Source organism: Ambystoma mexicanum, chromosome 10 (assembly GCF_040938575.1).
Source record: "Ambystoma mexicanum isolate Mex_15411 chromosome 10, UKY_AmexF1_1, whole genome shotgun sequence".
NCBI classification, from domain to species: Eukaryota; Metazoa; Chordata; class Amphibia; order Caudata; family Ambystomatidae; genus Ambystoma; species Ambystoma mexicanum.
Genome location: NC_090932.1, coordinates 1,022,472,295 through 1,022,499,386, shown reverse-complemented (window position 1 = coordinate 1,022,499,386; position 27,092 = coordinate 1,022,472,295). Strand labels below are relative to the sequence as shown.

Genomic DNA, 27,092 nt, shown 5'->3' with positions numbered 1-27,092 from the left:
CCTCCCTCTGGAACAGCCGCTTTGCCACCCTCCGTCTTGAGCTTGAAATTCTCAAGTTCAGGAAACTCCAAGACCTTCTTCTTCCTTTTCTCCCACCCTTCCCTGCTAACTTAGCTCTCTGCTCTTCCTCCTGTCCCTCCTCCGACACAGTTTGACTGGCCGCCTGGAGTACCTCCAGAGTCTCACAGGTCCCAGGCACCCCTGCCAGACCCTCTGCACTTGCTGGAAGGCCCTACAACCGTCTGCACTTGTAATAAAACCTTGAGAGCTTCTCTCTCTGCACTTCACCAGTCTCTACTGACTGGTCACACTTGCTCCCCTCCCCTGCCCTTGCCCTCCTGCACTTGCACAATCTTTATACAGCTCTGCCTGAAGATCGTTTTGTCTTCACCCCCTAATGTGCACTTGGAAAAAAACTGTAGAATCACCCGGCAGGCCTATTTGCTGTATCTAAACTGTTAAATGTATAATATTCACTTAATCTGCCTTTGCAGACCGTTCTCGTCTCAAATTCAAGGACTCTGAGTGACTGTTGTTGTTTTTCCCTGTGTCCTTCCCTCCTTGAGCGCTTTGAAACACTTGCTTGTGTATAGGCGCTATAGAAATTAACATTACCATACCTTTACCTTAACGTAGGGTGGCATGGTCAGCATTATTCTAGAGTTGAAATTGACTGGTCATTGGAACCTGCTTCCACTGTTCTTACAATATTGGCATTGGGTCCAGTGATTTAGGGGAAAATCCAGGTTTTGAGTGTTTTCCGAAAAGCCATGAAGTCTTGGCTGTCGCATGTGGGGAGGCAGTGAGTTCCAAAGTGTTGGTGCCAGAATTTAGGAGGTGGACCCTCCTATCCTGGCTTAATTGGAGACAGGGACCACCAGGAGGGAGGAGTGGTTTGGGTGATAAGGCGTACAACATTTTTTTTTTTATTTTTAATATTTATAAGGAGATGACTGTGCATTGCTCGGTGAGTAATGCACACGATTTTGAAGGTGGCCCTCTGTCCAGTTGGGACCCAATGTAGGGTATGGAGAGCAGGTGAGATGTGATTCCCTTCGTCCCAGTGCAAGTAGTAATGTTTGTTTCACAGCTTTGTGTGGAAAATGGATGCTAGTCCTATCGAGGTTCCCAAGATTGTTTATCTTGGTTTACCTATTAATGACATTACTACTCTTTATGGTTTTGTCGAGGCTTAAATCCCTAGTTCGAATTATTAAAACGTTCTTTACCTCCAAGGGTAGTTATTCAGTAGAGGGATTAATACAATTACATAATGGCTGCATAGTTCCTTGCATCCTTTGCAGTTTCGAAGTGTTTAAAGTTAAATGTAGTGGTTGCATAATCTGAAAGGGAAAATCTGGAGTGATTTCTTCGGCTTGCCCAACTGTGCGCCTTTGGGAGCTATGTTTCAAGATCACTTATGACATGTGTAGGGGAGGAATGGCCACGAGGCCCTCCTCACCTACAGCTCCCTCCCCAGGTGAGGACCATGGCTCGGTGGGAGCACCCTCATGCCACCCAGGCCCAGGTGGAGGGGGGTTCACCCGCCGACGACATTGCCCACACGCACCCTGTCTTTGCATTTACCGAAACTTAAGTTAGGCCTAGACGCCATCGTGCACAGCAAACATGGTGTGAGTTCAGCACACTGTAACGAGGCCCCCACCTTTGGAGGGCCTTTCATGCATCTCTGCCGCCTCAGCAGCCCTGGCAGATCCGCTGCGAGCGCGTTCCCATGAGAAAGTCGGAGATGAGCTAAACCCGAGATGCCAACACGGCAACATTATATTAGTAACAATGTGATATTGTACCCCGTATGACCCGGACCGCAAGGCCGGGGCAACGGGGAAAAAAGCTGAAGCATCACTATCTGAAGAAGGTAGAAAATAGTTCAAGTATTGGTGTTAATGAACTACCTCTGTTTAAAATGTGAACGAACCATAAAAATGTAACGTTATATGATATCCCTCCAGGTCTGGACTAATGCTGCTATAACCACGGAGAAAGATGTTGACCAAACGTGTAACCTCTATTTGTAAAAGTGTTTTTCAATAGTATGTAGAAACTTGAACTCATATATGTTTTGAATCACCCAAAGCGGCGAGCATCAATCTCTGTAGGCCATAACCTAGATATCCCTCGTATAACGTCTAATGTACATACAATACGCACACAATGTAGTGAACATAATGTTAGGTAATGAAAAGGTACTGGAACCGACTGTATTAAAGAAATGTGTAACGAAAATGAAATATATATATATATATATATATGTGTGTCTGAATAACGTTAAAATAAGGCAGAACAGTATAAAACTTCTGCATTCACTGATCAGCAACGCACGAGGAAAATACCTTTGTGAGTATATGCAAGGTCATTCCCTCTCCCACCCCACCAAGCCTGCCAGATAAAAAAGCTAAGACTTGTGCTGCGCTCCCTCACCTCCCCCAACCAAGCTGGCGTTACTTCAGAGAGTCAGAGGCCCCGGCGCCGCAACCAAGGCCACAGCCCGCCACCTGTGTTATTTACAGCACGGTAATAAACCCACGGATGAACCCACTGATCTACCAGCACCCTCTCATAAATCCCCACGAACCCCCCCAAGAATCCTGACCCCGTGTAAGGACGACCCCCATCATTGGGACAAGACACAGAGACCCATCTATATAATAACTTCTAACGCAGCAGACAGACATGTATCACTCGGCCCAGGTCCCAGAGCCCCGTCCCGTGACCTAAAATACCGGTCAATAAGACACAGGTAAATCTCACCCCAACCAACAACCACCAGACCTCTCACGAGGTGCATTCCTCATGTGTTGTGTTTATTTTATAAGATAAGCTAGTGAAGCGATTTATTAATGAACGTAAATGTCATTTTCTGAATAACTGTAGTGTGCATGGCCTAGGGCAAATGAGACAGGAAAGGTATTCGTTATTGTCACAGGCTGCCCCAGCACATCAACACCGCATGGATGACCTCAAGCCGGCCTGCCAGGCCCAACCCAACCCACGAGGCTGACCAGTGACGTCGTCCCGCCAAGACCAACCCCGCGCCAGCAACACCTATAGTTAGTCGACACCACCCAATCCCAATTGACTTGTGCCCCCTATAGTGTTTAGGTGTTGATGACGTTTTTTGTATTAGAAATACGCCTGTCTTTGCTATTGTCAGGCAGAGCGCTCTCGTAGGTTGCAGAGTTCTTTGCATGCCTTATCCTTGGATAAACTCCCACTTACGCTCACCCGCACTCTGTCTTGGTCTTATTCCCACTACGGGAGAGTCCCTTATTGTCTCTCATTGCGGGGAGGATCGTGCTGAATTGGGGGCGCTTCCTTTCAGTGGTGACCCCGATAGCGTGATATCTCCAAACTATTTTTCCTAACTCCTTCTTAAACGACCCCCTTGTGGCACGAGAATCTCCGGTCGAGAAGGGATACGCACGGTGAGCCGTCTCCGGGAGGCCGCCCGCCAACGGCGACCGGCACAATAAGAAGTGCGCACTCAATGAGAAAGGGTACGGGATCCCGATTGGAAAAAAATCCCCTTTGAGTGCCGCTCGCCGGAGCCAGGGGCTGACCGTTGAGTTACCGGTGACGCCGCCTGGACGGACCCAGTTTCGGAGAGTATCGGTTCAAGACGGGCACGTGAGTACCGAGTGCGAGTGATCGTCAAGGGGAAAAGAAAGGGAATTGGGAATAACAGAACGGGGACAGGTAGAGGAGAAGAATATCGGGGGTCTACTACAGACGGGTCTTGAAATTTTCTTTATTCTTTCTTTTGCATATGGCCATTAGGAGTAAGAAATAAGTGACGTGGTAGAAGTGACGGAAACCTAGCTCCGAGAGGGGGTGGAAGGCGGCGCCGCATAGTGCTATCTAGACTAGTACTGGGAATATATGAAGAAGTGAGAAATAAGTTATTGGTGTCTAGCAAAAGGAGACACCGGGAATATTTTTTAGTGATTGTGCTCTCTCTCTCTCTATTTCTTCTTTTTCCATTTCCACGGGGTAGGGGGCGAAAATGAGAAGGGTATAAAGAAGTTAGAACATCTTAAAAAGCGGGGACTCAGTAGTGGCACGTACAGACGTGAACACAGTAACCTTAGCAGGAAAACAGGGACAGCTGGTTAGGGAGGAAAGGGAGGAGAAAGACAAAGAGTGTGAGTGGAAAGCATTGTGAAGGGTGCGCGCACCGTACGAGTGTGAGAGACGAACGGGTGGCCGCGAGGTGGTGTCAGAGAGTGTGGCCATAACCAGTACTTGATCAATTACAAGTGAGATCACATAAGAGTGCCTGGGAATGGGAAGGAGATGAGATATGGTGAGTGAGAAGAGATTTGTGCAGTGAATAACGGTGGGTGATAATTTTAAGAGGTCCGCTCTTGTCTGTGCCATAAAGGAATACATACGCATATTTACAGCTAATAAAAGGTAACGAAAGCGAACGAGGTAGCGCTAGCGATTTAAAGGATGGGGGCTGAAACTCCCTTGTCACACATTTGCAAGAGCTTGCCGGGATATGCTGAACGCATAAATAAATATCATGATCAATGGTTAACAGAATTGAAAGGGGAGGGGTTGCCCCAGATTTGGCCAGAAGGAGGGTCTTTTGACAAAAGCGTTCTTGATATGGTATGTACATGTATTCGCCTTAAGTATAAGGGGAAAAAATGGCAGAACAGGAAGGAGATATTAGATCTTTGGAGATTGTTTGAGGAAGTACCCCCACCCAAAGCTCCAGCTCCAAATATTGATTTACCCTCCACCACAGACAATCCACTAATGATCCCGCGAGAGGAAAAGGAACAGTTAAGTACAGAACAACCTGCGGAAGTGGTTATGTTGTACCCAATATTACCTAAACCAGCCCCTGCAACAGGATATAGCGACCCGATTTATGTGCCTCCCCCTTCAACCAGCACGCCACAAAGACCAACTGCACCCCCACCATACGAAAACACCAGAGAGCACACCCAGGGAGGCACACAGAGAGTGGACATAGAGAAGTTAACGAGTGACTTAGAGTCGAGGCTTACAGTGGCACGAGATGAGCTCTCAAGAATAAAAGACATATGTGAACGCACAGCGTGCGCCCCCACACAATCTGGACGCACGTCTAGAGCGTCGAGCGAAAGTAGACAAATTGAGGAAGGATGGAAAAAGGGGGAAATACTGTTCAGAATTGAGGAAGAACCGACCAGGATAATAGAAGTAGGGACAGCAGAAGGAAGTATTGGTGATGTCTCGCGAGAGAGAGGGATCAGAGAGGATTTGTTATGTGATGTCAGAGGAGGGGGGAATGAGAGTGATAGATTGAGCATGGCAGTAGGAGGAGAAGGCGAGGAGCTAGATGGGGCATGTTCACTGGGGACTATAGAGGATGAATGGATAGGACGACTAAGAAATAGGGTGGGGAAGATGGCGTCATTAGAGTCAGCAGTGACTAAGGAAAAGGAAGCTGCAACGGCAAAAGGGAAATTACAACTACCATTACTCCACAGGGGAGGTGGGAGGCCGAACTATATACCGTGGGCTCAGATGGACAAGGCTAACTTAATGAAATTACTACCACAGCTGTCAGGAGGGGCAAGCAAGTGGATATATGCATTTGAAAAACATACCGCGGGTATACCGCTGGCGGTAGGCGATGTGAAAAGCCTACTAGTGTCCGCAGTAGGGGATCAGGCAGACAGAGTGTGGGCTAAAGCGGGTTTTCCAGCTGTAACTTTGGAGTGTGATCGCCATGATGGGGCTTCTTTTAACACCGTGCGAGCAAGGGTGTGGGACGCACTGCGGGAAACCTTCCCAGATACCCCTGATCTGCAGTCAGTAATGCAATGTACCATGAATGATGGGGAGGACGCTATGGATTACATTCTCCGGGTGCAGGAGATGTGGAGAGCGGAAACGGGTACGCCCTGGCACCAATCCACGTCTCTATTTTACTTCATCATTAAAAGAGGGCTCCCAAAGGAAGTGCAAAAGGCACTAGATAAAATAGCAGGTGTTGAGGCAAAAGGCTGGCCGGAGATCCAAAGCATAATAGTACACCATTGTAAACGGATCAAAGAAAGAGAGAGGGAAGTAGCACAGAAAAGGTTGGCGGACGAGGCGAAGTTGGTGCAATCAAAATTGGTGAAGGTCGCAGCAGCGGTAGCGGGACTCCCACTCATACGGGAGGGAGAGGAAGGAGAGGAGGGGCAAATAGCAATACAAGGAAGAATAGCAGCGAATTGGGCAGGACAAGGGCAACGACAGTGGACAGAGCAGGAGCAGAACGGAGGTCCAACGTGGCAAGAGTGGGCCCCAAGAGGAGGAAGAGGTGGGTACAGGGGGCGAAGAGGAGGACAAGGGTATGGAGGAATGGGAGGAAATGGGTGGCAGGGTCCCAGAGGTCCACAGGGGAGCTGTTGGAATTGTGGGAGATGGGGGCATTACTCAAGGGAATGTAGGAGCAGACAAAACAACGGTTTCCAAGAGATAGAACAGTACGGACACCCCCATCCAGGAAGCCCCTACGGCCTCCCCATGGGACAATACCAGCAACCAGACAATGTAGTACAAAGGAGTAACGCACAACTACGCGGACATCAATACCGAACACAAACCAGCCCACAGAATAATGACAATGTGCACTACACGCCTGGTAATACTTTCGCCACAGGAGCTAATGGGGCACCAGCCCCCGCACCTTACAGTGGAGTGTCAGTAGTTTCGGGGAATATTTTCGATCAAGGGGGGGCAATGAGACACCCCGCATAGGACAGCCCACAGAGAGCACTTGCGTGTCCAGTACTGTCTACGACCCACAATGCATCAGAGGAACCATTGATAGGAGCGCAGATAGGAGACAAGCAATTCATATTCATGGTGGATTCGGGAGCGGAGAAATCATGCATTAGAGAGGGCCGGTTCCCGTTATCTAATAGAACGTTAGAGACGCAGGGGTTCTCTGGGGCTGTAATTGAAGTTCCTTACACAGAGGTATTGGATGTGACAGTGGGGGGTAAAACAGTGAAAGCACCCTTACTGTACTATGAAAACTCTCCCATCAACTTACTGGGGAGAGATCTCTTGAGCAAACTAAACATGACCATATCATTCACAGGGAGCGGCATCGTATGTTCAACGCCAGGCATATGCCCCCTCCGTATATTAGCAGTAATACACGGCCACACAATAATAAAAGAGATCAGAGGGGTACCAAGAAATGAGGAGATGTTTGTTGAAGGCATGAGAACATTGGCTCTCATAGTACCAGAACTAAAAAGGGTGGAGTGGAGAATACCAGCAGAATTCCTTTTTCGTCCCATAGCAAGCCCTGACACTGCTCTTGGGGAAGTACTATCATTGGATTTGCATGCAATACATGTATCAGCAAACAGAATATGCGTGATTGGTATTGACATGGAAGGGTGTGAGTGGCGGACAGTATTGTGTACAAATGCAAATATCCCCCTGAGAGAGCTCTCGGACGAGGAGCTATTTTCTGACACTGAGGGAGATGGTGAAGTAGTGATGGAACTGGCAATGCCCTGCGACATCGTAGTTACAGCCAGACAAACTAAAGTTGAACTAATGGCGGTAGTAGGAGCACCGCATACATTTTTTGATGAAGACATGAGTTCAGTACCCGCTAACTTATGGACTAATGGCCCCCACGATGTAGGGTTGCTACATGAAGTTCAGCCTGTGGTGATAAAAGTAAAACAAGGAGCAATACTACCCCGGGTGAAACAATATCCACTGTCGCGAGAAGCAGAAGAAGGGATCAGAGAGACAATAGAAGCACTGCTAGCACAGGGTATAATAGTGCCCTCAAACTCCCCATGCAACACATGCATTTACCCAATCAAAAAAGCGAAGGGGGGTTCATGGAGGATGATACAAGATTTACGCCCATTGAACGATGTGGTAATGAAGGAGTTCCCTTTAGTCCCGAACCCGGCGACAATACTGTGCAACATTCCAAAAATAGCATCACACTTCACAGTAATTGACTTAAAAAATGCATTCTTTTCGATTCCCTTGGCAGAAGAGAGTAGGTACTTGACAGCATTTACATTGGGAGGAAGGAGGTTCGAACACTGCAGACTACCACAAGGATATTGCGAGAGCCCAAGCATATTTAACAGGGTACTACATGAAGATCTGGGGAATTTGTCTGTAGAAAGCACAGTGATTCAGTACGTTGATGATTTATTGGTTTGTGCACAGGCTGAGGAAGAATGCAGACAGGACTCGATAACACTCTTGACATTATTGGCAAATAAGGGGTACAAGGTGGACAAGGGGAAGTTACAATACTGTCTGACGGAGGTCCTATACTTGGGTCAGTTGATATCAAAGGATGGCAAGCGAATTATACCAGACAGGGCACAGGCGATTAGAACAATTGGGGAGCCCAAAACAGTAAAAGAGATGCAGAAATTTCTGGGTATGTGTAACTATTGCCGAGCATGGATATTGGACTATGCGGCGTACACAAGGCCCCTGCTACAGGCACTGAAAGAAGCACAACAAGAACACAAACACATAGAATGGACAGAGGTGATGAACACAGCATTTAACTCACTAAAAGAGCTGATATCAAGCGCTCCAGTACTAGCAAACCCAGATTATGGGCGCGAATTCTTCTTATTTTCACACTGCAAAGGAACATTGATGACAGCAGTACTGACACAGAAAACATCCTTAGGGCACAAACCACTAGCTTACTACAGCGGCACCCTAGACGCAGTAATGCAAGGTCATTTCGCCTGCGAGCAATCCCTAGCTGCAGCCGCGTTCGCAATTGAAAAAAGTGCCACGATAGTAATGGGCTGCCCGGTGACACTGTTCGTGGAACACTCACTTTTTGCAATATTAGAGCGAACAAAGAGCACATTGACAACACAACGCGCCACAGCATATGAGATAATACTGTCCAGCGCTAACATCCATATAGTAAGATGTAAAACAGTGAACCCAGCCACATTCATCACAGAGGCATGCACCATAGAGGACATGCAAAACCACAACTGCGCCACGTACACAGGTGACGAAAGTAAGGATCAAGTGATTTTTGAAAATGCCCTGACCGAGGGTGAGGTGTATTTTGTGGACGGGTCAGCATCAATCGACATGGAGACAGGAGAAAAGCATGTGGGTATGGCAGTGGTACGATTAGAGGAAGATGAATATGAGATACTAGTACAACACCGCCTCCCATCACACTATTCAGCGCAAGCAGCAGAACTAATAGCGCTAATAGAAGCATTGCATGCCGCCAAGGGGTGCGCAGTGACCATATACACAGACTCAGCATACATGACAACAACAGTTCACGGCGGGTTGGCCCGGTGGGGGCGGAGAGGGTTTCGGCGAGCAGACGGAACGCCAGTCCAGCATGCAGAATTATTGAAAGAACTGATTGAGGCCCTGCAAGACCCCACGGCAGTGGCCATCGTAAAATGTCAAGCTCATACCGCAAATACAGATTTTATATCTTTGGGGAACGCGGCAGCAGACGCCGCTGCCAAAGCAGCTTCATATCTACAAAAAGGTGAAATAGGAGAGTACATGTTGCACCACACAGCAAGCCAAGAAGTCCCCACAGGATACAACATGATGTCCACACAGGAGATAATAGAGCTGCAAGAGGGAGCTAGTGCAGAGGAAAAATTGCTGTGGACTAAGAGAGGATGCAGCAAATCACCGACTGATTTATTGTGGCGACAAGAGAGTTCAGGAAAAGTGGTAATGCCAATCACGCTGTTAGAAATAGCATTTCAACAACTACACTTTCCTGCACACAACACAAAGAAACACATAATGGCAGAGATACAAGAAGATTGGTTTACACCTTGCCTCCAGGAACACGTCACAAGGTTAGCTCTAGAATGCACGACATGTCAAATTTACAACTCAGGTATGACATTGCGTACACTAAGGGGTACGATACCAAAACCAAGTGGCCCATTCAGAGAGCTCCACATTGATTATGTAGACATGGGAGAAAGGTGTAACGGGGCTCGATACATGATTGTGGTTGTATGTCCATTTTCGAGGTGGGTGGAGGCAGGCCCTTGTGCCCGCCCTGACGCGAAGGGCGCCGCGAAGTTCCTAGTGCGGGAAGTGTTTCCGCGCTGGGGAATTTGCGACGTTATTCGCTCAGATAACGGGACGCATTTTGTTAATGAACTCTTTAAAGAAGTGACTACATTATTGGGAATAAAGCACAAATTATGTTCGATTTATCATCCTCAAAGTAATGGCGTCGTAGAAAAGATAAACGGCCTGTTAAAAAGCAGATTATCAAAACTTTGTTTTTCCCTTAAAAAGACTTGGATGTACTGCCTGCCTTTGGCCTTGTTTGAGCTACGAAACCAGCCAAGTAAGGATCACCATTTGTCCCCGCACGAGATCGTCACGGGAAGAAGAATGCACACAGCGCATTCGCCTCTCCGTGAGCGTTCTGATGCACACAGAAGCGCAGCTATATTGGGGGAGGAGTTCACAGAATACCTGCGAAAATTGACACGGGCAGCGCGCGTAATTTCAAAGCAACTAGCCCCCCCCTCGACAAGAGAGGAGGGGAACGCGACTGAACCAAACGGTTTGCCTGAAAAACCACTACAGCTAATGCCTGGTGACCTTATATATGTTAGAAGTTTTGTGCGGAGGTGGAACGCACCACGCTTCCATGGCCCCTATGAGGTAGTGTTTTGCACGCCTACAGCAGTAAAGGTTAAGGGCCTGCGATATTGGGTGCATTTGACAGATGTACGTAAAGCTTACAGCGCTGCGGAGAGTGAGGTGCAGGATGAGGCACAGGCAACAGCGGACGATGAAGTTGTGCGGAATGAATGATTTGAATTTTGTGTGCTTCATGAGATGAACAGTGAACACAATTAGCGCGCAACAAATGTCCTGGACTAAAACATGTACACATGTATATGTAAATTTTCTTTTTACAATTTTTGAAAGTTTTGCGTGGGGTTCTTTTTTCCCTTCCTGTACTCTTTAAGATGTTTTTTATTATTGTTTTTAAAAATGTCATGTTTTTTATTATTTATATATATATATAGTAAGGTACGAATAATATTGACTGAAAGCTACCTTGTCTGTCAACAAACCCCCTTCCTCACCCAACCCTATATTTTATCACCGAAACGTTACAATGTGGAAATGCTTACATGTTTGTATTTAATGAACTTTTGTGTCTCAAACAGGATTTATCATGGCATCGAATGGGCAGCCTGCAACTAATAGATATGTTAGATTTAGAGAAATGTTAGTGGCTAGATTAACATATTCATTTGAATGTGGTTTATCAATGTGTGCTATCGTGTTCTTCATCTCAATGTTTTGTCTGGTGTTACACTGGATTATAGCGTTCATCTCTACCGAGATGAACGAGGGGGGAGGGGGGAACAACACCACCCTTGCTCCTGGAACGAAAACAATTCCGACTGTAGGTATCAAAGAAGGTGATTTCTTGATCTGGGATGGATCACACTTTGTGTGGGGATACTATACTACACCACCCACTGCTGTCCTCTCACAATGGAGAACCAAAAATGTAGATAATGACACAATGTCCCAACCTGGAACATACAACAACCACACGATCCCTCCCGCCCCAATTTCAAACAACGATCTCTTGTTTATTAATGAGGATGGAAAAGTGATTATGATGACAGAACACAAGTCCCTATATGAAGAATTAGAAAAGGGGGGTGGGAGGGAGGAAGGGGGGCCTGGTTCTTCACCTCCTATAACGAGAAGGTACCGAAGAAGGGAGAAAAGTAGGCGGAGAAGAGAGACTGGTGGAAAAGGGTATGATGAGTATTATGGGCTAGGGTTAGACAAAATGGAAGACCCACGACACCCTCACCAAGCAAATAAATGGTATGCAGATATGAGCACAACAGCTAAACAAACAACCAATGAGAGCTGTTATGTCTGCTCACTTATCCCCCATGCATCAGGCACACCTAAAGTATTGTTGCCACGAGAATTGCCCATTGTGGATGCCCAATGTCTCCTTCATCTCACGCTGTGTAGAATAAAGAACACTTTCCAAGCACACGATGTCTCTTTCAGAATGGTACAGAACAACAAAACGTGCTATTCGCAAGCGTCTGGAGTGATCTGCCTTAAAGAACCTTTCTTCGCAATACAAGGGACACTGTTTTCCGAAAGCAAATGGAAAGACGAAGAAGTGCTGTGCAAGGCAGAAGCACTGAAGGGTGTTCAACCGGAAAAGTTGCGGTGGATGGAAAGAACGTGCTTGCCAATATGGAAAGAACACATCCCTAAATTAACATGGGTAACAGCGATGGAAAAACCCTTTAAGCTACAAAGTGAAATACAAAACAAACTATGTTTCAAGGGAGAAGGAAAAATGGCAATAGGAACGAACAAGAACTGTAACAAAACTCTCACCATCCCAGATATGAAAAAAGGAACAGCAGCACTAATGGACACCTACTGGGTATGCGGGAACAAGGCGTACCTGCACCTTCCCCAATCATGGAGTGGTAGCTGCTCAATGGCCACTTTGCATTCAACACTAATGGTGATTCCCGAAAGCCATATTGACAGAAGTAACACGATGAACGAAGGCTTGAATCAGAATGAAGCGTCTCCAACTACACAAGCGCACCTTTATGTCCTGTCCTCCGGAGGGAAAGGAGAAGAGCTCTCAAGGAACAAGCGAGCCTCGAACTACATATCACAAGCATCATCTGATTTATTGGCACAGATCCCAGACAAGTATCGCCTGTTCAGCTCCGTGGAAACATTCTTTGCTTCACTAGTATCAAGTGTCCAAGCAAGAGCAAATGCAAAATGGCTCCAGATCACACGGTGGGAACTGATCCAGTTGGCCAATGACACTGAAGAAGGGTTTAACATAATAAAGGTGGAACTACGAGCTCTGCGATTAATGACCATGCAAAACAGGTATGTCCTAGACCTGTTAACAGCAATCGATGGAGGTGTTTGCCGAAAAATAGGAAGTGCATGCTGCACGTTCGTACCTTCCGAAGACGCAGAAAATGGGTCCCTGTCCCACGTTATTGAAGCAGTACATAACCTGGGCGAGAAGATGAAAATGGAAGGTGGAGCTGAGGATAGCTCGTGGTTCGACAATATCTTCTCTTGGGTTCCCTCATGGCTTGGAGTGACAATGAAGTTCCTGATACCAATAGTGGTGATCATCCTTGTGATGTTCTGCCTGTGCCAGGTGGGCCTCCGATGTTGTGCTAATGCAGTCCCTAACGGTGCAATGATGATGGTGACAATGGGCAACTCCGGTGGTACAATTAAAGCAACACAAGAAGTACATGTGCAGACAGGAACAGACAACACCCCCAGGTACCAGTTAGTGCCTATGTGCCGTGACAAGTACATAGTAGATAAGCTATGGCACACCACGATTAAAGAACCACGAGACGTAGAACTGGAATGGTATGAGGAGGTCTGGGTAGATCTGGAAGAGACCGGCGACTGTATATATTTGACATGTACACCAGACGAGTATGCTAGGAGAGGTGAGAGCTTAAGGGGGGTGTGCAGAGCATGGATGCCTATAAAAGGAACCCCTGCATGGGATGGTGCAGTGTTAGAAGAACAAGAATGTAGAAGATTAGAAGAGCTAAAGAAATTCGTTACTTTAAGTAACGAAAGGGGGGAAATGTAGGGGAGGAATGGCCACGAGGCCCTCCTCACCTACAGCTCCCTCCCCAGGTGAGGACCATGGCTCGGTGGGAGCACCCTCATGCCACCCAGGCCCAGGTGGAGGGGGGTTCACCCGCCGACGACATTGCCCACACGCACCCTGTCTTTGCATTTACCGAAACTTAAGTTAGGCCTAGACGCCATCGTGCACAGCAAACATGGTGTGAGTTCAGCACACTGTAACGAGGCCCCCACCTTTGGAGGGCCTTTCATGCATCTCTGCCGCCTCAGCAGCCCTGGCAGATCCGCTGCGAGCGCGTTCCCATGAGAAAGTCGGAGATGAGCTAAACCCGAGATGCCAACACGGCAACATTATATTAGTAACAATGTGATATTGTACCCCGTATGACCCGGACCGCAAGGCCGGGGCAACGGGGAAAAAAGCTGAAGCATCACTATCTGAAGAAGGTAGAAAATAGTTCAAGTATTGGTGTTAATGAACTACCTCTGTTTAAAATGTGAACGAACCATAAAAATGTAACGTTATATGATATCCCTCCAGGTCTGGACTAATGCTGCTATAACCACGGAGAAAGATGTTGACCAAACGTGTAACCTCTATTTGTAAAAGTGTTTTTCAATAGTATGTAGAAACTTGAACTCATATATGTTTTGAATCACCCAAAGCGGCGAGCATCAATCTCTGTAGGCCATAACCTAGATATCCCTCGTATAACGTCTAATGTACATACAATACGCACACAATGTAGTGAACATAATGTTAGGTAATGAAAAGGTACTGGAACCGACTGTATTAAAGAAATGTGTAACGAAAATGAAATATATATATATATATATATATGTGTGTCTGAATAACGTTAAAATAAGGCAGAACAGTATAAAACTTCTGCATTCACTGATCAGCAACGCACGAGGAAAATACCTTTGTGAGTATATGCAAGGTCATTCCCTCTCCCACCCCACCAAGCCTGCCAGATAAAAAAGCTAAGACTTGTGCTGCGCTCCCTCACCTCCCCCAACCAAGCTGGCGTTACTTCAGAGAGTCAGAGGCCCCGGCGCCGCAACCAAGGCCACAGCCCGCCACCTGTGTTATTTACAGCACGGTAATAAACCCACGGATGAACCCACTGATCTACCAGCACCCTCTCATAAATCCCCACGAACCCCCCCAAGAATCCTGACCCCGTGTAAGGACGACCCCCATCATTGGGACAAGACACAGAGACCCATCTATATAATAACTTCTAACGCAGCAGACAGACATGTATCACTCGGCCCAGGTCCCAGAGCCCCGTCCCGTGACCTAAAATACCGGTCAATAAGACACAGGTAAATCTCACCCCAACCAACAACCACCAGACCTCTCACGAGGTGCATTCCTCATGTGTTGTGTTTATTTTATAAGATAAGCTAGTGAAGCGATTTATTAATGAACGTAAATGTCATTTTCTGAATAACTGTAGTGTGCATGGCCTAGGGCAAATGAGACAGGAAAGGTATTCGTTATTGTCACAGGCTGCCCCAGCACATCAACACCGCATGGATGACCTCAAGCCGGCCTGCCAGGCCCAACCCAACCCACGAGGCTGACCAGTGACGTCGTCCCGCCAAGACCAACCCCGCGCCAGCAACACCTATAGTTAGTCGACACCACCCAATCCCAATTGACTTGTGCCCCCTATAGTGTTTAGGTGTTGATGACGTTTTTTGTATTAGAAATACGCCTGTCTTTGCTATTGTCAGGCAGAGCGCTCTCGTAGGTTGCAGAGTTCTTTGCATGCCTTATCCTTGGATAAACTCCCACTTACGCTCACCCGCACTCTGTCTTGGTCTTATTCCCACTACGGGAGAGTCCCTTATTGTCTCTCATTGCGGGGAGGATCGTGCTGAATTGGGGGCGCTTCCTTTCACATGGCCTATTAAGCGTAGGGTCTTCTATTTCAAATTGTTAGCCATGGAGCAGGAGACTGATTCACTTGTAATATGCTTCTCAAATATGGGTGGAGTGGCCAAGACCGACCTTTTCAGAAAGTGGGAAGAGGAGAATCTTCATTGTTTTTAATGTTGATTTTAATATGGAAAATCCTTTCATTTTAGTATTGGCGATTAGATTAATGAAATATTAAGCTGACCTGTGTGGCAGCAGTCAGCTGACATCTAAATTGGCCAGCAAAATAAAGTTTTTGGAAATGTGACCCAAGGATTTCGATTCCCTGAGCCTTTTGAATATTTAATTACATTAAAAATTGGGTTAGATTTTATTACTTTTTTAGTTCTGGACCAACATCAAACAAATGCTGTTATTGGGCTTTGGCAGAGTACACCTTTATGATTAAAGGTTATGCCGCCCATCCAAGAGTAAAGTGGAGATCATACGTCCTGTTTTAACTAACTGCCCCGTTTTACTGGTTAACTATGTCAAGGGCTATAGTAGGTTTGTACACAGATTTGTAAATCTTAGCTCTGATCAATTTTGGAGTTCAGTTCACTCGGGGACCTCTTTCGACGTACCGCCAGCAGCATTTCATCGTTGGAACACCTTTTTTAAAAATATTTTTTTTTTTAGAATGCAAGATGTTTAGGTAATGTATCGAGATCTTGTTTCATTTGATTTGTATGTATCCTGTGTGTGTAATGAAATAGCTATGTGTTGTGTCTTGTTATGCTGATATGTGTCTAAGGCTTGTTTTTTTTTAGCCAAGAACACAATAATAATAAAAAAACGAACCAAAATAATGTTTGAAGAGGGCATTGCCATAGCCTTGGACACAGATCAGCATAACAAGACACAACACGTAGCTATTTCATTACATACACACAAAATGGAATACATACAAATCAAATGCAACAAGATTTCGATATATTACCTAAACCGCTTGCATTCTAAACAGATTACTTTAAAAAAATGTGTTCCAAATATGAAATGCTGCTGGCGATACATCCAAAGAGCACTTCTTTAATTGGGGAAAGCTATTTGTGTTTGACTGAACAGTTTGAAAATAGTAGTATGCTACATCTTGTTCCAATAGGAGATGGTCGTGTTGATTTAAGGGAATACAAATTGTGGTCTGTGCACGTTTTGCTTTTTGTAATTATACTAAACTGACGTTTTCTATGCTTCTAAAAATACTAAATAAACAAATTAATTGAAGTCTATCGGCTTTGCGTTCCGGGAGTTAGAAAATCAGTCATCCTGCTTCATATGCTGTGCTTATTCCCTGTTCTCTGTCCATGTCCTTTTTCCAGGTTCTTCTTCCGTTGGTGAACGTGGCATTGATCGATTACACACTAGAGTTTCTAACGGCCACTGGAGTCCAGGAGACCTTCATTTTCTGCTGCTCTATGAGTTCCCAAATCAAGGAGCACTTGCAGTGAGTACAGTTTTCTTTTCACTTAAACTCTTCTTGTGCCCTACATGACTGTTAATCGCTGTGCTGAAAATGGTGCCTTCTGTCTACTGTAATCTTTAAGCGTTAAAAAAGAATACACAATTGGTAAAACACAATTTCAATTTTGGTTATTCTTGGGCCAATTTTTAGGACTCCTTACCCCTTTTTTTGCGCTTGTTTATTTTTGGATCTCTGGCCTATTTTTGCTGATCAGAGGGACTTCAGTAGAAGCCCTGCAATTGCAACCCTTTTATGCTCATTTTCAGTATACAATCCTGTGCCCTCATAAGGCTCTGACGACTATTCGTCGCTTCTTCCCAGAGGGGAGCATCCCCCTTAGAAGCTAGGGAGGTGTGCCCCCTAAGTAAGACCCCTCCCCCCCCCAGGGGTCTGGTAAAGTGGTACCTAACTGGGAGTGACTCCCCTCTTGGGGACAAGGGCTCTCATTCCTGTTAGGAACTCCCTCTCCAGAATACATTGTTTGCCTACACGGCAATCAGACTTGTTTCTTCTGTTTTGGATTTTCCAAATAGTGACATTTCTTCAATCTTTGTCTTCCGATAATGCTGTTTCTCCAGCATGGGGTCTGGCATGGATTCACATGCTCATGAATATTCCCCGTCGTCAGGCTGGGAATCCTCGGTAAAGAAAAAATCAGTATCAGTTTCATTTCTGATCTGTCTTTCGTAGTAGTAACCAATCACTGATCTCTGCGTCATACTGACCACAGCCAATGACTGCCCTCTACCTAAGCCCTGCCTCTGGTAGCCATCTTCAGATTTTTACCGCACGTTCAAGTGTTGGGATCCTTGTGCTATTGCTCTCGAGCTTTAGTGCTATTTTCATGTTTTTTCTCAGAAAAATTTCTCTTTTTTCGGTCAAAAGAGCCTCAAGCTCCACCGTTTCTTCATCCGATTAACGGGGACCCGTGTCGGATTCGTCTACGCCCCTCAAGGGTGAAGATTTCGTCGAGCCACGCTTTTGGAGGACTACAGAAGTTTCTCAGGCCCATCTCGGACATGGCCCAGGAGAAGGGAAGCTCGACGCCCGGAAAGCTGTTCAGGGTCTGCCCTGGATGCCAGCTTCAGAATGTCTTTAAGGAGGACGAACACTCCCTTTGCCTTTACTGCCTGCATGAGGACAAGACGCACGTGGAGAAGGACTGTGCGTTTTGCGGCAATATGTCGGAGCGGACCATGAAGGACCGCCATCAATGTCTCGCCAACTGGCTGGAAGAAAGAGCCCGTCAGGCGAGAAGAAGTCGTCGTCCGAGCGGTCTTCTAAGACCTTTGAGGGCACCCCGGCGACGGGGGTCCAACAGAAGGCCAAGCACCGCGAGTCCGCTGGCACCGGGAGCGCCGAACGGTCGGGCTCTACGGGCGCTAGGCAGGGCGCATCCTCCCCGGCGCTATCAACCACGAGCCAACGCTCTGGCTCGGGTAAGAGGAAGGCCGAGCACCCAGCGAAACTTCTGGAGAGACCCCGGTCGTGCCCTAAGGCCCCATCGGAGGGGGAGCGAGGTGGTGACCCTCCCCCCAAGGCGGTGAGCGCACCTAAGGTGGCGAAAGCCTTCATCCATCCGGCCAAGGCCTCTATCGAGACAGTCGCGGCGGCCCTAGCTCAGCCTGTGGAGGCTACACCAGTGGTGGCAACCCCGGGGCCCAGAATCTCCCTTCCACCGCGGAGGGAGTCCTCTTTCGTGCCAGACAGAGAAGAAAAAGGGGGGGCAGGAGGTCGTCGTGGACTCGGCCTCAGCCTCTGAGGAGGAGCTGATCGAAGTCTTAGGCCACGGCTCTGGCTTGGAAGAAGGCCATCCTGTCGGGAGGGACCCCGACGTGGAAGACGACGAGGGCGTCGAGGATGCCGACGGGGCTCCTGATCGCCCGTCGGATCTCCCTCAACCAGTGCCGCAAGACAACACGGCGGCCATTTTGTTGGCTATACAGTCCTTCTGCTCGGAGATAAGGACGAGACTGCCATTACCACCAACGGAGGAACCGCTCCCGACGGGGGACCCGGAGCCAGGCCCTTCTGGGAGCCCTCCCCCTAAGAGAAGAAGCATTCACCCTCCACCTCCTTTTCAGCCATCGCGCCCTGTTCAGCCCTCCTCCCCGTCCACGACACGTGGGGATGATACGGGGACTGACACGGCCGCGACTGGTACAGACGACAAGGTTTACGACGAGGATCTCCCGTCGTCACCTCCCACCCGGGCTTCCCTGCCCGACGAGATTGGATCGTTTCACTCCATGATCGCCAGGGCATCCGAGCTTTTCCAGCTCTGCCCGGAAGAGAAGAAGGAAGGTTTCCTTTATCAACGGCGCAAGACCAAGAGGAAGACTGTCCTCGCTGTACCTCTACTAGACGATATTTGGGATGAGGGCCTCGCCCTCCTCAAGAACCCATCCACGACGCCGGCTAGAAGGGATTGGTACGAGAAGAAGTACCGGGTCCCGGACGCGGCCCCGTTGTGCCTTCGGGCACAGCCGACCCCGGACTCTGTCGTCTCTGCGGCGGCCAGGAAGAAAGCGGGGGGGGGTGCGGCCTCTACATCAACCTCCCCACCGGACGGCGAGGGAAAGAAATTAGACACGATGGGACGCAGAGTCATCTCGTCGGCAGCAACGACGATTAAGGCGGCCAACGCCTTGGCTATCGTAGCCCGCTACGACAGGGAGTTGTGGTACAAACTGGCCCCTCTGCTGGACTTCCTACCAGACGACAAGAGGGCGGAAGCCCTAGAGATCTTTTAGGAAGGAGAGATGGCGTCGGACCACGCCATTACGATTGCGACAGACATCGCTGACACTGGATTTCGCCAGTTGGGCAACGGCGTGTGCTTTAGGCGGCGTGGGTGGCTCAAGGCTACTGACTTCCGTCAGGACGTGCAGACCAGAGTCTTGGACATGCAGTTCGACGGAAACAACCTGTTTGGGAAAACGGTGGACGATTCCCTTCAAGCCATCAAGGCGGAGACGGCCCGGGCTCTTGGGGTTCTCCAGCAACGGCGGCTGCCCTTTCGGAGCGGCGGAGGCAAACAGGGTGCCTCCAAAGGTTCCAGCGGCGGATTTTCCACCTACCGTCAAGCGGCCCGTTCGTCGTCACAGGAAGCTTACAGGGGACGAGGCAAGTCAGGCAGACCCCGCCGTCGTCGCCAAGGAGGGCAAGGCGGCAAAGCCTGGTCGAAGCAGGACTGTACCGGCCGTGGGGTCGGGGCCCCCACCGAAGCACCCCGGTGGGAGGCCGGCTGGCGAGCTTCGTCAGCGTGTGGGAGTCCATCTCCACCGACCGTTGGGTGCTGGAGGCCCTAGCTCAGGGTCACGCACTCGAGTTTCTAAAGAGGTGCCCGCGCTTCCCCCCTGTGGCCAGGAAAGAACATCACGTCCCTCAACTTCTCTTGGAGGTAAAGGCGATGCTCAAGAAGGGCACCATCGAGCTCGTTCCAAAGAGGCTTCGGGGCTCCAGAGTTTACTCAAGATACTTTCTCGTGAAGAAGAGGACTGGAGGATGGCGTCCCATCCTGGACCTACGACGACTGAACAAATTCATCAAGGCACAGAAGTTCCGGATGGTCACCCTCCAACACGTCCTGGGTCAACTGGAGGAGGGCGATTTCCTGTCGTCGTTGGATTTGGTGGATGCCTACTTCCATAGTCCCATCCTAAAGGGACACCGAAAGTTTCTCAGGTTCGTGGTCCAAGGGTGTCACTACCAGTTCAGAGCTCTTCCCTTCGGATTGAGGTCGGCACCCAGGGTGTTCACCAAGTGCCTCGCACCGGTGGCGGTGCAGCTGCGCCGAGAGGGGATCCACGTCTACCCCTACCTGGACGACTGGCTCATCCGAGCAAAGACGAAGGAGCTCGCCGTGGAGCACACGGCAAGGACCGTCCAACTACTCACGGACCTGGGATTCTCCATAAACTACGCCAAGTCCCACCTGGTGCCCGCGCAAGACTCTCTGTTTCTGGGAGCAAAGCTCGACACAGTGTCGCTTCTGGCCTCTCCGTCGGAGGAAAAGGACGAGGGCCATCTTGGGCATTTATCTCATCCGCCTGTGCAGGCTCCGGATGCGCCTGTTCCTGCAACAGGCGCATCCGGAGCCTGCACAGGCGGATGAGATAAATGCAAGAAGACATCATTCCGAGGAGGGACTTGATGGACCTCACCCTGGCCGCGTCCGCAACCAGCGTCCGCTGCACCTTGCCCAAGATGGCCCTCGTCCTTTTCCTCCGACGGAGAGGCCAGAAGCGACACTGTGTCGAGCTTTGCTCCCAGAAACAGAGAGTCTTGCGCGGGCACCAGGTGGGACTTGGCGTAGTTTATGGATCCAGACGACGGGCAGCTTTGAGGAGAGGATCACACTCGACGAGAGTTTCCGACGAGCGATCCGGTGGTGGGGCACCCGCGCGCATCTGACGGCGGGCATGGACTTCCAGACCCCCAACAACCAGTAGACAGTGACCACGGATGCCTCCCTGGAAGGGTGGGGAGCGTACACCGGAAATATGCACGTGAGAGGCCTTTGGCTTCCGACGGAGTAGTCCCTCCATATCAACGTCCTGGAGCTCCGTGCAGTGTTTTGGGCCCTCAGGTCCTTTCTTCCGTCCCTCAAGGGCAAGGTGGTGAGGATCTTCACCGACAACACCACCACCATGTTCTACATCAGGAAGCAGGGCGGTACCAGATCCCCAGCCCTGTCCAAGGAGGCGCAGGATCTGTGGCATTGGGCCGTCGCCCAAGGGATGTTTCTGGTGCCGTTTCATCTGGCAGGGATAAAAAACACCATTGCCGACTCGCTCAGCAGAGAGCTGCGCTCGGGCCACGAGTGGGAACTACGACAGGATCTAGTGGACCGCCTCTTCCGACGGTGGGGCACTCCCCAAATCGATCTGTTCGCGACGGCGATGAACTCCAAGTGCCGGAGGTTCGCTAGCAGGTTTCCCCAGCCGAGGAGCCTGGGCGATGCTTTCTCGTTCCCCTGGGAGGGCCTGTTTCTATACGCCTTCCCTCCATTGCCATTGCTGATCCGGCTCATCAACCAGCTCAAGAGGTCACGGTGCAGGATGATCCTCGTCGCACCTGCGTGGCCGAGGCAGATATGGTTCCCGGACCTTATGGACTTGTCAGCGTCCCTGTCAATCAAGCTGCCAGCGGACGCTGATCTTCTCTCCAGGGAAGGAGGCGCCATCCTCCATCACGACCCGAAGTCGCTGAACTTGCAGGCCTGGCTCCTGCAGCGCTAGAGTTTGGAGGTTACGACATACCGGCCGACTGCAGAGAGGTTCTTGCAAAGGCCAGGGCGTCCTCAACTCTTAAATGATATTGACACAAATGGAAGAGGTTCTCTGTCTGCTGCCACGCACAGAAGATTAACCCTCTACGGATTACGGCTCCCCAGATACTGCCGTACCTTCTGACGCTGGCCAAGGCTGGGCTGGCGCACGCGTCCGCAGCAAGATGAATCTTGATAATCTCCCGATACACCAGAACCACGGGGCGGACATTTTTGTGGTCTCATCGTCTGGTGAAAGATTTCATGAAGGGACTGTTCAGATCGTTCCCGCCGGTGAAGGCTCCGGCCCCGGCGTGGGAGCTCAACGTGGTGCTGACCAAGCTCATGGGATCTCCGTTCGAGCCTCTGCACTCGGCTCCGTTGAAGTTCTTGTCGTGGAAAACAGCGTTTCTTGTGGCCATCACCTCCGCACGAAGAGTGGGAGAGATCCAGGCCCTTTCCTGCAAGCCCCCGTACTTGACTTTTCACGACACGAGGGTAGTGCTCAGGACGCACCCCTCCTTCTTGCCCAAGGTGCTGTCGGACTTCCACCTCAACGAACCCTTGGTGTTGCCTGTTTTCTTCCCGTCGCCTTCGTCGCTGGCCGAAAGGACTTTGCACTCGCTGGATGTGGCTAGAGCGCTGAAGTTTTACGTGGACCGCACGTAGTGTTTTCGGAAGACGTCACAACTTTTTGTGAACTTTGGACCTGTCAATCAGGGGAAGCCTCTCTCAAAGGCCGTCATTTCCAGATGGCTCTCTGGCTGTATCATGTACTGTCATCGGTTGGCAAACCGACCGGTGCCTGGCCGTCCAAGAGCCCATTCCACCAGAGCGATCGCAGCTACCATGGCTTTCCTATCTGGTGTGCCCTTGCTGGACATCTGCAGGGCTGCTACGTGGCGGTCGACGCACACCTTCACGAAATTCTACTGCGTCGATCGGGATTCCAGGGAGGAGTCCAGTGTCGGCCAAGCAGTGCTGCGCAATCTGTTCGCCTAAGGTGAGCCTGGTGAGGAGGTAAGAATTGCTTAATGTTGAGTTTGATGTAATGCTTAATGTTGAGCATTTGCCACCTCCCGTGGATGTGCATGTGTGTACTGCTATGTATTCTTTATTCATGAGCATGTGAATCCATGCCAGACCCCATGCTGGAGAAGGAACAAGTTACTTACCTGTAACTGTCGTTCTCCAGCATGGGTCTGGCATGGATTCACATGCGAACCCTCCCGCCTACCCCTCTGCGGCTCTTCACTTGTTCATACTGCCACTTCACGTGCTACCAAATCTGAAGATGGCTGCCAGAGGCGGGGCTTAAGTAGAGGGCAGTCATTGGCTGTGGTCAGTATGACACAGAGATCAGTGATTGGTTAATACTACGAAAGACCGATCAGAAACGAAACTGATACTGATTATTTCTTTACCGAGGATTCCCAGCCTGACGACGGGGAATATTCATGAGCATGTGAATCCATGCCAGACCCATGCTGGAGAACAACAGTTACAGGTAAGTAACTTGTTCCATCTCGACTGAATTCCACAGTCAAAGAGGAAAGATACACCATTTTGTTTGTAATGACTTTCATAAAACAAGCAAAAGAGAATCCTACGCAGAGGCGAGCCTCTGACGGGAGAAAGTCCAGCACGGGCAGAACCACACTAGATCACAGAGCGGCAATGACGCCGAAGTTGAGAGAGATGGAGACGGTGAAGAGACCGTCTCTCCTGGTGGCGCAACCACACGGTTGACCCAGATCAGACCACAGCAGAGAGATTGGATCCCCGATCTCTGCATGAGAAGTAACTGAGCTGCAGGCCAGAGCAACGGAAGCAATTTCTCCCAGAGAGGTAACGCAGCTGAAGAGGGTAGGGTTGCAAACCGTGGTATCCTGAGTCTTGGAAAGCCAAAAAGGTTATGGTAGCCAGGAAAACCTGAATGCTGTAAACGGGCACATGCCCAACCGAGGCCCTGCTGAAGTAAGCCTAGCAGAGGGCTTTGGGGAGCAATGGCTCTACAAAAATATTGAGCAAGAATGGGAATCATGAGGACCTGAAGGGTTCCCGTGCTTGAATCCAAAACAGGAACTTTGTTAAACACCCAGTCAGAAATTATATCATTGCATTAAGGAGACCCTTTGCCAGGTTAAGAAGGGAAGATGGCAGACGTATATAAAGACTTAAGACTGGCTATTCAGAACCTGCTGAGAGGCTGTTAAACTGCATTGTAAGAAATTAACAAACTTTTAAAAAGCTTTCTTTGGAAAGAGATCACAGTAGTTGGGCCGAGCAAAACCCTAGGATGGAGGCTATTGGTAGGGCCAAATAGTAAGTAGGGTTTGGACTAAGAACTATTTCTTTTGGACACTTTATGGACACCATTAGTTTAGTTTCATAGGTAGGGAACGTCCCTCATAGCTGATGGCCTCAATAGGAGTTTTTCTTATTTAAATCACCCATGAACCTGTCACATCTTAGTCAGGTTCCTTTGTTTGGTTCGCCACAGCACCCAGTCCCTGTTGTGTTTCCGGAGTACCCCATTAGTTCCCAGAGTAATTACCCTACATTGGTTTTAGGAAATAGGTTGGGAGCAGCTGTAGTTTAGTTTTGGCATCCAGAGGGATGCAGGTCATTTTACTGCGTGCAAAATGTGCACTCGTTACTAGCCATTGGCTACTGATATTTGACTTTTGGCGAGTAAGAAACGGTGTGCCTTGTGTATGTATTGAATTTAGGTGGCAAGTGACTTTAGTTATAGCTGGCTAATAGCTTGTGGCGTTTAGTTTGTACTATGTGTTGGTAGCCCAATATCACGTTGTGATGGTCATTGGGGTACCAATGTATTTTGTTTGTGTAAAGTTCTGCTCTTTGCCATTTTGTTTCGGGGGATCTCCGTTGTAAGGAATCGCGAAGTAGGCTTAATATGTCTGTTCTACTTATGTGGGCTGTTTGTGAGCCCAAATGACAGCCTCCATGTTGATTTTTAGACCACTGTGTGACATGGGCAGTTCCTATCACATCCTGTGGGGGTTGTCTGGGTTGGTTGGCAGGGTTTATAGTCACTCCATTGAATTCTTACCATCGACAGACCATTCCATTGAAAAAATGCCATTGAAAAAAATTGCATCAAATGCATTAAAAAAAAAAAATAACTATGCGGGTCCCCCTCTAACCCCACTTTTTTTACCCTTTAAAACCCTTTAAAATTAAACTAAACCCTTTACCTTCAGAAAACATGCATTCAATTCTTTTTTTTAGATGCAATTTTTTAGATGGAAAGGCATTCAATGGTATTGCATTCGATGCAATGACCAGATACCGTTGGCAGGCCTAAGGGCTAACCAGATTCATTTGCCATGTTTTCCTAGCCTCTCTTGTAATTGGTGGGCAGGCCTTTGGCCAGCTCCTCTCAGTAGTGATATTAAAGGGGTAAAAAAGTACCCACTTGTTCTGTTCTCTGGTTGCTGAATTTTCAAAAGCAGGCCTACCTAACTGCTGGAGGATTTCCCTCTTTCCCACAATGTTGCCTTTAGGCCCTCAATTGGCCATACTGGCTAAATGCATGGCTTGGGCACATATTTGGTCTGTATTTTTTCTTTTGTTGAACATCCATCCTGTGCTTCCTGCATCCACCTGCTAAATCAACTTGTATGCTGGGTCAGGACTTTTCATGATGGGACTTTCTCGAGACTTTACCTCCACTTCCTGCCATTTACTGCAGGGATCTCCTGCCTTGGTGCTGTTTCCACGTGGAAGGGTATTGGAACACCAAATACCCTTCCCTGTCTGCTTCTTGAGCTGTGCTGGGTCAATCCACACTGTTGTCCCAGTGCTGGGAGAGTCTTCTGCTTAGTTGCTGCATCATTTTGTCTGTTGACCTGACCGATTCCACATTTGCTGTTACTTTAGCTGCTGGATTGAGGGGCGGGTTCGTTGGAAGGCTGTTAGTTCTTTTTTTTTTTCTTTTTTTTTTTTTTTTTTGGTTTTCCGGATTATCTTTGGTCCCGGGTTCAGGTCCCTGGGAGCCAGACGGGGTTAGACTGCGCCCAAAATGAAATCTTACAAATTACCATGTTGTTCAGCCTCCCTGGAACTGAATTTCGAGTAACCAATACTGCAAGTACTTTACTCTGGGTTCCGGGGGTGAGTGATTACCCTTGAGACTCACCCTCAAGGGTCCCTCTGGTTTGGTAAGCAAGTCTGTGCTGCATTTCCTCTGGTTAACTTTTGGTGACTTCCTGCTCTGCTGTATCTTGCCCTGGGCTCTTTATTCTCAACTGGTGTGTGGGATCTGTGTGTTCGTCATGTGCAGTTCTTGTGGTGTTGTATAAACTTGGTGTATGATATTAAATGGTATCAGTTTAAAGCACGCATTGCCGGAAACCTTTGGGGGCCAGCGGGAAGAAGGTAGTATACGTTGTAAACTACTGTCGTGTTTGTACTAAAGCCCGACAATCAGGCGAGACTTCTCACTTTTATGCATTTTTCCACATCCTCTTCCACCTTTACCTCTCCTCTTACTCCTACGTCCCGTCCCCTTTCCTCCATACTTATGGGACATCTCTCCGTCCTGTGGGACGGGACCGGAGCACTTTGTAAAAAGCATCCAAAGTTTTTTCAAAAATGTGTCCCTCTCTTTCCTGCGCGGGGCCCGGCACGCGACCGTAACCCCGCCCACCTTGGCTCCGCATCGCCCATCAGTCCTTTTCTCCGCACGATCGGGGTCGGACGCACTTGCATCCTCG

The 27,092-nt window shown here is 48.8% G+C and overlaps 1 protein-coding gene across 1 annotated transcript in view; it reads left to right on the top strand.

Moving 5' to 3' along the window:
• EIF2B5 (eukaryotic translation initiation factor 2B subunit epsilon) overlaps positions 1-27,092 on the top strand; it is a 900,599-nt gene that overhangs the window by 28,646 nt on the left and 844,861 nt on the right. Inside the window, exon 2 of the mRNA XM_069618834.1 lies at positions 16,936-17,060. Within this exon, the coding sequence (XP_069474935.1) occupies positions 16,936-17,060 (125 nt within the window). The remainder of the gene's footprint in view (positions 1-16,935; positions 17,061-27,092) is intronic.